Raw genomic sequence first — 15,182 nt, forward strand, 5'->3', positions numbered from 1 at the left:
CTTAGATCTGCCTCTGTTGCTTCAATGAAAAATACACTTTTAACATCAATTGCGCCAACACCTGGGGCATCATTTAAAATATAGAAAAGCACTTTTAAAATCTCCAAGATTGCATCGTTAGTCTTTACAACCGGCCTCGGTGGCGTCGTGGTTAGGCCATCGGTCAACAGGCTGGTAGGTACTGAGTTCGGATCCCAGATCCCAGATACCGACTCCAAACCCTGAGTGAGTGCTCCGCAAGGCTCAATGAGTAGGTGTAAAGCACTTGCACCGAGCATATTTCTCTTGATGGGACCAATAAAGGCTAATGAAATTATTTTGAAGTTAAAAAAATGGCATAATTTATGCTGTATTTTTACACCTTTGTGTACAGGCCTGTGGTACATTTGGGTCTATACTGACCTCACAATGATCATCAACACTATTATCTACCCCCCCCCCCCCCCCCACACACACACACACACTCACACTCATACTCACACTCACGCTCTCGCTCTCGCTCTCGCTCTCGCTCCTTACTGGTTGTCGTACCCGGATGTATGAGCTCTCAAGTGTCTTACAGTTTGGGCATTCATGCGCGACTCTTTAACATCCACTAGCCGATGATTTAGAGAATACTCAACGAGCTAGGGAAAGATCACTTTTCTTTCCCCACTTCTCTCTGCCCATATGGGTAATACAGTGAAACCTCTCAAAACTGGACCCTCTGTAAACCGGACCCTATGTAAACCAGAATTACCCCAAATCGGACATTTTTCACAGTCCTTTTTTTTTAAATTGATACAGAACGTAACCTCTCTAAACCAAATACCTCTAAATATCAGACATTTTACTTGGTCCCCAGGGTATTCCGTTCAGAAGGGTTTCACTGTAATAATGAACCAATGTGCTCTAGTGGTGTCATTAAACAAATCAAACTTTAAATCATGTGCAACTGATGGGCAGTAATGGTGGCTGGTTGAAACTGGTTTTGGAGGATTGTGGTTCGGATATTATATACCAAACATGTGACAGGGCGGGACGTAGCCCAGTGGTAAAATGCTCACCTGATGTGAAGTCGGTCTGGGATGGATCCTCACTGGGGAGTGGGACGTAGCCTAGTGGTAAAATGCTCACCTGGTCTGAGGTCGGTCTGGGATGGATCCTCACTGGGGAGTGGGACGTAGCCCAGTGGTAAAATGCTCACCTGATGTGAAGTCGGTCTGGGATGGATCCTCACTGGGGAGTGGGACGTAGCCCAGTGGTAAAATGCTCACCTGATGTGAGGTCGGTCTGGGATGGATCCTCACTGGGGAGTGGGACGTAGCCCAGTGGTAAAATGCTCACCTGATGTGAGGTCGGTCTGGGATGGATCCTCACTGGGGAGCGGGACGTAGCCCAGTGGTAAAATGCTCACCTGATGTGAGGTCGGTCTGGGATGGATCCTCACTGGGGAGCGGGACGTAGCCCAGTGGTAAAATGCTCACCTGATGTGAGGTCGGTCTGGGATGGATCCTCACTGGGGAGCGGGACGTAGCCCAGTGGTAAAATGCTCACCTGATGTGAGGTCGGTCTGGGATGGATCCTCACTGGGGAGTGGGACGTAGCCCAGTGGTAAAATGCTCACCTGATGTGAGGTCGGTCTGGGATGGATCCTCACTGGGGAGCGGGACGTAGCCCAGTGGTAAAATGCTCACCTGATGTGAGGTCGGTCTGGGATGGATCCTCACTGGGGAGCGGGACGTAGCCCAGTGGTAAAATGCTCACCTGATGTGAGGTCGGTCTGGGATGGATCCTCACTGGGGAGCGGGACGTAGCCCAGTGGTAAAATGCTCACCTGATGTGAGGTCGGTCTGGGATGGATCCTCACTGGGGAGTGGGACGTAGCCCAGTGGTAAAATGCTCACCTGATGTGAGGTCGGTCTGGGATGGATCCTCACTGGGGAGTGGGACGTAGCCCAGTGGTAAAATGCTCACCTGATGTGAGGTCGGTCTGGGATGGATCCTCACTGGGGAGTGGGACGTAGCCCAGTGGTAAAATGCTCACCTGATGTGAGGTCGGTCTGGGATGGATCCTCACTGGGGAGTGGGACGTAGCCCAGTGGTAAAATGCTCACCTGATGTGAGGTCGGTCTGGGATGGATCCTCACTGGGGAGTGGGACGTAGCCCAGTGGTAAAATGCTCACCTGATGTGAGGTCGGTCTGGGATGGATCCTCACTGGGGAGTGGGACGTAGCCCAGTGGTAAAATGCTCACCTGATGTGAGGTCGGTCTGGGATGGATCCTCATTGAGGAGCGGGACGTAGCCCAGTGGTAAAGGGCTCGCTCTCGATCCCCACTGATGGGCACATTGGGCTATTCCTCATTCCATGTGTACATGTATGTGTATGTCTTGATTCTCGATCACTAAGATAAGTTTTTATTCCTTCTTGGGATGGGATGTAGCCCAGTGGTAAAGCGCTAGCTTGATGCGCGGTCAGTTTAGGGTCGATCCTCATCAGTGGGCCCATTGGGCTATTTCTCGCTCCAGCATGTGCACCACGACTGGTATATCAAAGGCCGTGGTATGCACTACCCTGTCTGGGATGGTGCATATAAATGATCCCTTGCTGCTAATTGAAAAGAGTAGCCCATGAAGTGGCGACAGCGGGTTTCCTCTCTCAATATCTGTGTTGACCTTAACCATATGTCTGATGCCATATAACCATGAATAAAATGTGTTGAGTGCATCGTTAAATAAAACATTTCTTTCTTTGATCCTCATTGGTGGGCCCATTGGGCTATTTCTCGTTCCAGTGACTATACCACAACTGGTATATCAAAGGCTGTGGTATGTGCTATCCTGTTTGTCGGATGGTGCATATAAAAGATCCCTTGCTACTAATTTAAGTTCTGATTTAAGCTCTCTAATAGCTATGAAACAAACAATAGGCCTAAATAAATTAGCTATTTGACAATAAGCTACAGTTGTGTCAGTATTTTGACATTTTGTGCCATAAAATATAAAGTCATCCATCTCTGGGTGTACTGAACTACTCTTCCAGTACATATCCTGTCTGTGGGATAGTGCATATAAAAGATCCCTTGCTGCTAATCGAAAAGAGTAGCCCATAGAGTGGTGACAGCAGGTTTCCTCTCTCAATATATGTGTGGTCCTTAACCATATAACCGTAAATAAAATGTGTGGAGTGCATCATTAAATAAACCATTTCGTTCCTTTTTGTTTGAGAAAACTTGATTGAAAGTAAGTTGCCTTTGTAAGATATTATCTATTAAGAGAGTCCCATAAAATTTGAAATCCTGTGGCTTAATATCCTTACATTCTACATAACAGCCATTTTTCCAAATTTGATAATAAATAACAAATGATCTTATTCTGAATATGATGCATCATGGGCAATATATATATATATATATATATAAATATATATATATATATATATATATATATATAAATATATATATATATATATATTACAGAGTGGCAGTGGCGGGTTTCCTCTCAATATCTGTGTGGTCCTTAACCATATGTCCGACACCATATAACCGTAAATAAAATGTGTTGAGTGCGTCATTAAATAAACCATTTAATTCCTTTTTGTTTGAGAAAACTTGATCCAAAGTAAGTTGCCTCTGTGCCATATTATCTTGTCTTGATATCCTAATTTCTGTTATTAAATGAAGACAACACTTGTCATACTCCCAGCCCACCCCCCACCCACCATTGTTTTTTAATTCTACCCCTGCAGGGTACAGAAGTGAAAAAAAAGTCCCATAAAATTTCAAATCTTTTGGCTTAATATCTTTACATTCTACATAACAGCCGTTAGAATATGTACCGCTAGAATATATATTGCTGGAATATATACCGCTGGAATATATACCACTAGAATATATACCGCTGGAATATATACCGCTGGAATATATACCACTAGAATATATTAGAGCTGGGCGGTATTGGAATTTGAGGTTCGGTATCGATATCGGTATTTTTGGCGTGATTTACCTCGGTATCGGTTCGGTATTGACACGATACCGATAAGGAGCGCTATTTTTGGTATACTCGGCTTTAAATGCATGCCTGTGTTATGGCTCACCCGCTAATTTCATCTAAATACAATTAAATTCCATACACAAGGCTCTCGTCTGATTTATACCAACCCATTTTGCGTTCGTCAGATATATTATTAGTGCTTTCCGGGAACTATTTTTCAATACCGAAATTTCGGTATTTTGAAATTTGCTCGGTACGGTAAATCGGTATTGACATAATACCGATACCGAACGGTATATACGGTATACCGCCCAGCTCTAGAATATATACCGCTGGAATATATACCGCTGGAATATATACCGCTGGAATATATAGAATATATACCGCTAGAATATATACCGCTGGAATATATACCGCTGGAATATATACCGCTAGAATATATACCACTAGAATATATACCACTAGAATATATACCACTAGAATATATACCACTATATACCACTAGAATATGTACCACTAGAATATGTACCACTAGAATATGTACCACTAGAATATATACCACTATATACCACTAGAATATATACCACTATATACCACTAGAATATGTACCACTAGAATATGTACCACTAGAATATATACCACTATATACCGCTGGAATATATACCGCTAGAATATATACCACTAGAATATGTACCACTAGAATATGTACCACTAGAATATGTACCACTAGAATATGTACCACTAGAATATGTACCACTAGAATATATACCACTATATACCACTAGAATATATACCACTATATACCACTAGAATATGTACCACTAGAATATGTACCACTAGAATATATACCACTATATACCGCTGGAATATATACCGCTAGAATATATACCGCTAGAATATATACCACTAGAATATATACCACTAGAATATATACTGCGTAGTGCTCGAGTGGTTTGTCCATGCACAAAATAAATGAGTGCAATAAATAGGAAGTGAAAACAACATATGTGAAGTTCCGTATTTATTACATACCTTCTTTTATGTTTTACTAAAAAAGGATATTAATTTAACGTCATAACTACACTTTCTTAAATCTATTAATCAATCCTCCTTTCACAGGGTTCGAACTTAACGGTCGCCTGACTAAAAACGACGACGGGTGACTGAAAACCCACAGTAAGGTTGCCCGCCTTAAATCAATAATTAATAAATAAATAAAAATACAGCTATGTAGCCTACTTTGCACCATGAAAAAGTGTAGGTCTGCTTTTACATATAAACATATGCCCAATGTAAGAATAGGTGTAAGGTAAGTTAAGTGGCATGTAAAATTGGGCACAAATTCATGTCGACAAGATTCAGCCCTGGTTATGTGTACACAATACCACAAATGTATTGACAGTGACAGTGGGGAGTCACAGTGGCGAGTCACAGTGGCATGTCTGTTATTTATTTAAAGAGTGGGTTGGTTGAGTGCAGGAAAATACTCAAAATAAATGTTTTCTCTTATAATCTGTTGCAATATTGTTGTTTTTCTAAAAAAAAATTATTCGGGCAAGTGAAAATAGATCCGGACAAGTGAAAGTGCTGTCACCACTTGCCCGGATGGCAACTAAAAAAAAAAAGTTAAGCGCAGACACTGCTTTCATGGATTTACTTAACGTTAAGAATCATACTCTGCAGAAATCTTGTGTAATGTTTCAAATATGATGTGACATAATTTGTAAATCAGACATGATGTCTAACTGTAGTAAAAAAAAGAGTTCCAGGCCAGATGGCACATGTGTGATACAAGATAAATTTATAACACGGTTTGAAAATGTCTTTATCTCTATAGTAAGATTGAATAGGTATGTAATATGTTGGAAAGAAAACAACATCCAGAAAGAAAAAAACAGCCAGAAAACGGATGCAAGTCCGTCTGATCCTAGAGGTTATACGGTCACTCTTATTTCATCTACAATCATTTCTAGTGCATCTTTCTCGTCACTGTTCTGTTCTGTGCCGATCACAGGATATTGGAAAAGATGAAGCACTTTTATTAAATTTGTCTGGAGTCTACTTATTTCAGTTAGTGGGATTTTACATAGGTAATCATAAACAGGTATATTTTCTTCCAAATCACCATTGCGATTTACTGGAATCCGCACAATAAAATCGCTATAGTTTAATGCTCGTTGAAATGGAAATTCCACGTTTTCGATTGGAAACTGAAAAACCACCGGAATGCAACCGCTAAGAATTGAATCATAGAATGATTTCCATGTTGGAGAGTCACCGTGTGGCTGGAGGCAAAAAACAGAATTAAACATCCATTCGATCGTCATGTTGTAATGATTTCCTATACGCTCCCGTGTTACCAACATCACTTGGTCCCGGTTGACAACATCATCGGACTTGAAGTATTCCTTATAACCAAGTTCCGTCTTCACAACAAACTGGTCGATTATTTTTCCGCGGAAAGGATTAGTTCTGCGCAAACTTGCTGCAAACAATAGAAAGAGTCTTCGGTTGTACATGTACTTCGATACGTTCTCGGCTGCATATGCATCATCGTCTGTTACTTTTGTGTAATTGAAGTGAATGTACGATGGATATGGCACAACAATGGCATGCTGTGATTCAATGCCAAACATTTTTCGAAAATTTAAGTTATCCTTTTCAATTGTCATATAGGTGAGATTTTTCCACGCAGGATGGGCTAATATAACAGTAATCTCCTCGCGTTCAATTCTGGCCAATGTTGTCACATGAGGTTTCCCTTGTCCGAAATACGACATTGTGTTTAAATAATGAAATAACTGTTTCACCAACTCTTCTGTCCTGTTGTCATATTTGTGACAAAAACACATCGACCCCATGTACGCTGGGACGTAAAAGACATCGGCCTCCGAGGAATCGTCAGTGCGATATCGGCTGTGAGCAAACTGATGGTGTAGAATAACGTCCAGTGAAAATTGATTAGTGTTGTGAACGCAGATCTCACCCTGGCAGTACAGCAGTTTGCCCATGCCGTGGTTGGAATAGTCGACGCTGTGAAGGAAAGGAGCCTGACTGTCATCGGTTTCAATGCAGTGAGAAATGTCTGTGTTGAATTCACTGCTCAGATTGTATATGTATATCTTGAGAGGTTTGTGGGTTGTTCTCTTGTTGAGCTGTGATCCTAGACGTGTCATCTTGTCGTCTGTGTCCGCAAGACTGCCAAGAGTTGTTTCTTTTGATGTAACTCTGTAGCTGTCAGCCATTTTGTTTTTTGAACCATTACTTCTGAAAGGAAAGAAGTTGAATAGTTGTTTTAGAGCACAGCACATTTCTTTCTACTAAGTTCTGTTTAGAAAGTTAATGTTTGTTTTGTTTAAGGACACCACTAGAGCACATTGATTAACTCATCATCCATAGTAGATGTTAAACATTTGTTAATTCTGACATGTCTTCAGAGGAAGCCTACATTTGTTCTTTGGCAGCATCTTTTATATGCACTTTACCACAGATGGGACAAACCACAGCCTTTGATATACAAATCATGGCGCAAAGAATTATTTTTGAAATAACGGTGGTCAAAGTAACAGTCCTGAAGATATCAATTATTTCATGAGGGTCATAAACTGTATAATAAATAGAGATTATTATATGAGCTTGTGTGTTTTACGGATTTTACAAAACGAGTGTCACGATTTTTAATTTGCCTGAGAGAGAGTCGGTACAACACACTCGAGTGTAATAATTTCTTTATTATCCATATTATTATTGTAATTTTTGTTATGAATAAGAAGGACCATCTCAAAATGTTTCAACCACAACTAAAAGGAGACAACAAAATGACGTCATATTTTACATGCACAGTCTGGGCTAGGACTGGAAGCAATGTCATGTTATGATGTTGCTTCCTAAAATTACATCATTACACTTGTTATTTTTGTATTGCCTGAGCGATAGCGAAGGTACACATGTAATACATAAATCCTGACTTGAGTTTCGTAAACTCAGTACAACACACACGCGAGTGTAATACATTTTTTATTATCCATATTATTATTGTAATTTTTGATATGAATAACAAGGGCTGTCTCAAAATGTTTCAACCACAACTAAAAGGAGACAACGAAATGACGTCATATTTCACATGCACAGTCTGAGCTAGGACTGGAGAAGCAACGTCATGTTATGACGTCGCTTCCTAAAGTTACATCATTACTCTTGTTATTACACATGTGCTTCGTATGATTATTATTAACCCGGTTATGTTGAACCATGTGGATAATAACCAGTTGTAAGAACGATTTGACACACACACACACACACACACACACACACACACACACACACACACACACACACACACACACACACACACACACACACACACACACACACACACACACACACACACCAAACTTTGCTAGCCACAATCTAGAACCTGAGCATTCAAATGCACAACTGCCTGTATACTGAAAATTGATGTAAAACAAATCTGAAACTCTTCGTATATTACCATTATGATGATTATGATTCGAGTGTGTTCATACCTGATAAACTGAATGATGTCAGCATTCAGAGAGAAGGCAGTCAGTCCAACTACTGTATTATTATTATATACTACAGATTTGATCATGATTCGAGTGTGTTCATACCTGATAATGTCAGCATTCAGAAAGAAGACAGCCATTTCTCCTACTGTATTATTATTATATACTACAGATTTGATCATGATTCGAGTGTGTTCATACCTGATGATGTCAGCATTCAGAAAGAAGGCAGCCATTTCTCCTACTGTATTATTATTATATACTACAGATTTGATCATGATTCGAGTGTGTTCATACCTGATAATGTCAGCATTCAGAAAGAAGACAGCCAGTCCAACTACTGTATTAATATTATATACTACCAGTGTTTTTGCCAGAAAGAAATTTTTGGGTATGGAACACTATAGAATTGAATGCAACCATAGTCAACAGGGGGGTATGGAGGACCTCCCCCAGAAAGAAAATGGGTTACATTTAGAATTAGGGTTAAGAAAATCGTACAGTAATTAATTTTGTCAAAAAGTTAACGTTAGAAAATAAACTTTTGGGTATGGCACCATACCCGTTTTACCCTCTGGCAGAAACCCTGACTACAGATTTGATCATGATTCGAGTGTGTTCATACCTGATAAACTGAATGATGTCAGCATTCAGAAAGAAGGCAGCCAGTCCAACTACTATCACCAGAAAGTAAGAGAGATACTTTAGAGGTCTGCACCTCATCTTCCTCATAATCATCTCGTTTGAATAAGATGGACTTTACCCTGAAACACAAATTTATTCTCATCTTGCATCAACAGGGGTTACAGCTCTATTGTCCGAAGGTTCAATGCTAACCCTAACCCTAAGTTCAGTAGTCCAAATGTTCAGTAGTCCAAATGTTCAGTAGTCTTACGGTTCAGCAGTCCAAAGGTTCAGTAGTCCTAAGGTTCAGTAGTCTTACAGTTCAGTAGTCTTAAGGTTCAGTAGTCCTAAGGTTCAGTAGTCTTAAGGTTCAGTAGTCTTAAGGTTCAGCAGTCCAAAGGTTCAGCAGTCCTAAGGTTCAGTAGTCTTAAGGTTCAGCAGTCCAAAGGTTCAGGAGTCTTAAGGTTCATATTTGGATTTTCGCGAGCGGATTACTATACAAAATTTGATGTTGTTGAAGTGTACTTTTAAGCTGCTAGTAAACACTTAGAATTATTGTGTCTACATATAATGAAATAAACAATGTAATAACAAAACACAACATAATTATCCTTCATTAAATGTATCGAAACTATGTCTATAATGAGCACATTTACGTATGTTTTTTTGTTTTTTTTAATGTACCCCTCCTTTGAGTCTTGGGACACCCCTTTTTTCTGACAGGTGGGGACAGTGCCCCCTTTTTTAGATCCTAGATGCAACTCTGTAGTGGTGCACCAAAATACTTAAGAAAAATATGAAATATAATCATTATAATATTCTAAGTTCATAGCAATTACGTCCTCAGCAAACATCATGGTTGTTCTGAATGTTATTTCTTTAACATATTCTCCAACAGTTAAAAAATACTTTCTATCCTGTCATCATTCTCTACATCCTCCTCGTTGTCATCATCATCAAACAAAAAATAGTAACACAGAGTTGAATTAGTAGACGTGTTATTACTTGATTTACTGACTGCCATGTTGGAAACGGTTCCCGTGTATTTTCATCTCGGGAACACATTCTCATATTCTCATCTGTTCGCAAATGCAGTTTAGAATACACGCTTGTACAGGATCAGCTCTGTGTGGGATCATATCTATATTTCCGTAGCTCTATGTTCCGTCAGATAACCCTAATCCAAACCTTGAGGGAACATAGAGCTGAGAGACCCTAACCCAAACCTTGAGGGAACATAGAGCTGAGCGACCCTAACCCTAACCCTGAGGGAACATAGAGCTGAGAGACCCTAACCCTAACCTTGAGGGAACATAGAGCTGAGAGACCCTAACCCTAACCTTGAGGGAACATAGAGCTGAGGAACCCTAACCTTGAGGGAACATAGAGCTGAGGGACCCTAACCCTAACCTTTATAGAACATAGAGCTGAGGAATCCTAACCTGAGGGAACATAGAGCAGACCCCACGAAAATGCCGCTAAATCATCTATTTAAACTTAAAAAATTGCAATCACCCTGTCATTTTCTTATAAAATAACAATTATTATGTCAAATTTATTTACCAAATTAAAATAAAATTCGCAAGTATCTATAGTAGCGAAGTTGCTAAGTGCAGGGTCAGCTCTATGTCCTCTCAGCTCTATGTACCCACAAGGCTAGGGTTAGAGTTAGCCAAGGGAAAATAGAAACGAGCCCTTATCTGCCATACATGTAGGCTATATAAGCAGAGGGAACATAGGGCTGACCCTGCAGTTAAAAAGTGAAACAAAATGGCAGTACTGACCTGGTAATTGACTTTTCGACAATTTTGATTTTGGACTGAATTGCTGGCTAACTGGGCATTTTCTTGTGTAGATTAAATCAGTCACGTTCTGCTGGAATGCAGTGACATTAGCTATGGTTCAGATCCATCAAGTGCATGTATGACCACCATTCATGTCTGTCCTTTAGAAATCACAGCGACGTCAACATAAAACATAAAACTATTTTCAATAGAATCTGTAAAACTGCTTGTTCGAACATGCCTGCATAATGCATTTATAATGACATCATTTATGGTGTATTTTTATCAGATATACCTAACTACTCTCCCCTCCACTTACGTACGGGCCTGTGGTACATTTGGGTCTATACTGACCTCACAGTGAACATCCACACTATTACCTACATCCCACACCGCTAACCCAAATCACAGTCGTCAGAATGGGTTGTCTCACTGGTTGGCTCTCAAGTGTCTCACAGTTGGGCATTCATTCGCGACTCTTTAAAGGGACATACCCTAGTTTTTAAACACTAACGCATATTTATTTTACTATTGTAGCCGTTTTTGATAACTGAAATCATACTTTACTTAGATTTCATGGTTTAGATTATCAATTTCCATACATTCGAAGTGTTTTTCGTCATCGTGATGTTTTAATGTCACAAAATGCATTTTTCATATTTTTAAAAACGCATGTGTGTTTGAGAAGAAAGTTATTTACTTGAATTTTAGTCTATTTTTAGAGGGTATTTCACCATTTGAAAGTCACAAACTTATGTTTTACTCACTTACCGAGTCCTGCCGCTCATTGATTAAAGAGGGTTTCAATGCTACCCGAGTCCTGCCGCTCATTGATTAAAGAGGGTTTCAATGCTACCCGAGTCCTGCCGCTCATTGATTAAAGAGGGTTTCAATGCTGAGTCCTGCCGCTCATTGATTAAAGAGGGTTTCAATGCTAACCGAGTCCTGCCGCTCATTGATTAAGGAGGGTTTCAATGCTACCCGAGTCCTGCCGCTCATTGATTAAAGAAGGTTTCAATGCTACCCGAGTCCTGCCGCTCATTGATTAAAGAAGGTTTCAGTGCTAACCGAGTCCTGCCGCACATTGATTAAAGAGGGTTTCAATGCTACCCGAGTCCTGCCGCTCATTGATTAAAGAAGGTTTCAATGCTACCCGAGTCCTGCCGCTCATTGATTAAAGAGGGTTTCAATGCTAACCGAGTCCTGCCGCTCATTGATTAAGGAGGGTTTCAATGCTAACAAGTCCTGCCGCTCATTGATTAAAGAAGGTTTCAATGCTACCCGAGTCCTGCCGCTCATTGATTAAAGAAGGTTTCAGTGCTAACCGAGTCCTGCCGCACATTGATTAAAGAGGGGTTCAATGCTACCCGAGTCCTGCCGCTCATTGATTAAAGAAGGTTTCAATGCTACCCGAGTCCTGCCGCTCATTGATTAAAGAGGGTTTCAATGCTACCCGAGTCCTGCCGCTCATTGATTAAAGAGGGTTTCAATGCTACCCGAGTCCTGCCGCTCATTGATTAAAGAGGGTTTCAATGCTAACCGAGTCCTGCCGCTCATTGATTAAGGAGGGTTTCAATGCTGAGTCCTGCCGCACATTGATTAAAGAGGGTTTCAGTGCTAACTGAGTCCTGCCGCACATTGATTAAAGAGGGTTTCAATGCTACCCGTGTCCTGCCGCTCATTGATTAAAGAGGGTTTCAATGCTACCCGAGTCCTGCCGCTCATTGATTAAAGAGGGTTTCAATGCTGAGTCCTGCCGCACATTGATTAAAGAGGGTTTCAATGCTGAGTCCTGCCGCTCATTGATTAAAGAGGGTTTCAATGCTGAGTCCTGCCGCTCATTGATTAAAGAGGGTTTCAATGCTAACTAAATTAGGGTCTGTCCCTTTAACATCCAGTAGCCGATGATTTAAAGAATACTCGAATGAGCTAGGGAAAGATCACTTTTTATTCCCCACTTCTCTCTGCCCATATGGGTAATAATAATAAATCAATGTGCTCTAGTGGTGTTAAAGGGACATTCCCAAGTTTGCTGCATTGTAAGATGTGTTAAAGGGACATTCCCAAGTTTGCTGCATTGTAAGATGTTTCCGACTAATAAAATATTTCTATGATTACACTTACATATTAAATATATTTTCTTGTTTGGAATATCAGTTTCTGTATATTCAATGTGTTTCTGGTTGTCTTAATATTTGTAAGAAGCCCAAACTGGATTTTGTCTTCAAATAATTTTGTATGTACGAAACCTTTTTCGGAAATAAAATGAAATTTACCCTAGTACAAATATTAGAACGATCAGAAACACGTTTAATATACAGCCACTAATATTATATGCAGAAAAATATATTTGATATGTAATTACATTCGTGAAAAGTCTCTGTTAGTCGATAACATCTTAAACACTGCAGCAAACTCAGGAATATCCCTTTAAACAAAAGAAACTTTACATCATGTGCAGCTGATGGGCAGTAATGGTGGCTGGTTGAAACCAGTTTAGGAGGATTGTGGTTTGGATATTAGGCCAAACAAAAAAATAGGTATGTTTCTGATTGCATCCCCCCAAAAATTAGGGTAGGTAGGTAGTTTTTTTTTTTTTTTTTTTTTTTTTAAATTGAATACTATAACTCTATTACAAAAGCTTTTCCATAATTTCTCGATGTTTTTCGGAAGGGAATTACATGTGCAAAATGTATAATATCGTATAATAGTACGTAAACAATGTGCAAGGAAGGAAATACTCTTGTTTGGTGATGTTGTCCTCTTTTATTTTTACTTCTTTTTTTTCTTCTTTTTTTTTCAGTTTTTTTTTTCAGTTTAAGAGAGAAAAAAATTAGGGTCGGGGGGGGGGGGTAAAACTAGGGACGGTTGGTCGACCGGAAACACACCTATTTTTCTGTTTGGCCTTATATACCAATCATGTGGCGGGGCAAGATGTAGCCCAGTGGTAAAATGTTCATCAGATGCGAGGTCAGTCTGGGATTGACCCTCATTGGGCTATTTCTCCTTCCAGAGAGTGCATCACGACTGGTATATCAAAGGCCATGGTATGTGCTATCCTGTTTGTGGGATGGTGCATATAAAAGATCCCTTGGTTCTAATGGAAAAATATAGCGGGTTTCCTCTGATGACTACATGTCAGAATTGATATCCAACAGCCAATGATTAATGTGCTCTAGTGGTGTCATTAAACAACAAACTTTAACTTTCATGTGCAACTGATGGGCAGTAATGACAAAATGGTTATTTTGCTGTATGAAGTCTATTTCAAATGTACAACATTGTGTTTATACATTCTGTTGTATACATTCTAGTAATTTTTATCCCTCTGCACAAAATTGTCGTCAGTGACCTATCGCAATTTATATCACGGCAACGTGGGTGCCATCATTAAATTCAAGCCATGTTATTTATTGTTTTTAAGTAGTGTCAGTTTGCGAGGAAAAACCCTCGTATATGCTGGAGAATATTCCCAGCTATGTGGAAATCATGCATTAATTGCCCATTGCATCTGACACATGCCGCTGGTATATCAAAGGCTGTGGTATGTGCTATCCTGTCTATGGGGTTGTGCATATCTTTTATAATAAAAGATCCTTTGCTGCTAATTGAAAAGAGTAGCTCATGAAGTGGTGACAGCGGGTTTCCTCTCTCAATATCTGTGTCCTTAACCATATGTCCGAATCCATATAACCATAAATAAAATGTGTTGAGTGCTTCGTTAAATAAAATATTTCCTTTCTTCCTGACACATGTGGATATGTTGTAGTGAGGCAACAGCACTTGATGGTGTTTCAGAGCATTTAGGTACAGCAATATGTACAAATAACTTTTTTTTAATATGTATACTTTCTTTTTTCTTTGGTACATGTATACATGTATATATGTGTAAAAACAATGAAAGAAATGTTTTATTTAACGACGCACACTCAACACATTTTATTTACGGTTATATGGCGTCAGACATATGGTTAAAGACCACAGATTTTGAGAGGAAACCCGCTGTCGCCACTACATGGGCTACTCTTTCCAATTAGCAGCAAGGGATCTTTTATTTGCGCTTCCCACAGGCAGGATAGCACAAACCATGGCCTTTGTTGAACCAGTTATGGATCACTGGTCGGTGCAAGTGGTTTACACTTACCCATTGAGCCTTGTGGAGCACTCACTCAGGGTTTGGAGTTAGTATCTGGATTAAAAATCCCATGCCTCGACTGGGATCCGAACCCAATACCTACCAGCCTGTAGACCGATGGCCTAACCACGATGCCACC

At 40.0% G+C, this 15,182-nt stretch overlaps 2 protein-coding genes across 6 annotated transcripts in view; one reads left to right on the plus strand and one right to left on the minus strand.

Moving 5' to 3' along the window:
• Positions 1-15,182, plus strand: part of LOC121371237 (FERM, ARHGEF and pleckstrin domain-containing protein 2-like) — a 252,110-nt gene that overhangs the window by 120,304 nt on the left and 116,624 nt on the right. The window lies entirely within an intron of this gene.
• LOC121371273 (probable xyloglucan galactosyltransferase GT14) lies at positions 5,784-11,293 on the minus strand. 2 transcript variants are annotated; one of them, XM_041497046.1, is made up of 3 exons: positions 10,909-11,293; positions 9,126-9,264; positions 5,784-7,241 (listed from the first exon to the last, which is right to left on the minus strand). In XM_041497046.1, the coding sequence occupies exons 2-3, from the start codon at positions 9,236-9,238 to the stop codon at positions 5,909-5,911; spliced, it is 1,446 nt and encodes a 481-aa protein (XP_041352980.1). In that variant the 5' UTR covers positions 9,239-9,264; positions 10,909-11,293; the 3' UTR covers positions 5,784-5,908. The 2 variants fall into 2 exon arrangements, with proteins under 2 accessions (XP_041352980.1, XP_041352989.1); XM_041497055.1 differs by lacking the exon at positions 9,126-9,264.

The sequence above is a fragment of the Gigantopelta aegis genome, chromosome 1, assembly GCF_016097555.1.
Source record: "Gigantopelta aegis isolate Gae_Host chromosome 1, Gae_host_genome, whole genome shotgun sequence".
NCBI lineage: Eukaryota > Metazoa > Mollusca > Gastropoda > Neomphalida > Peltospiridae > Gigantopelta > Gigantopelta aegis.

Coding starts and splice junctions, on each gene's coding strand:
- LOC121371273 (XM_041497046.1), bottom strand. CDS start 9,238: ATGATTATGAGGAAGATGAGGTGCAGACCTCTAAAGTATCTCTCTTAC. Junction 7,242..9,125: donor GACATCATTCAGTTTATCAG/GTATGAACACAC, acceptor CTTTCCTTTCAG/AAGTAATGGTTCAAAAAACA.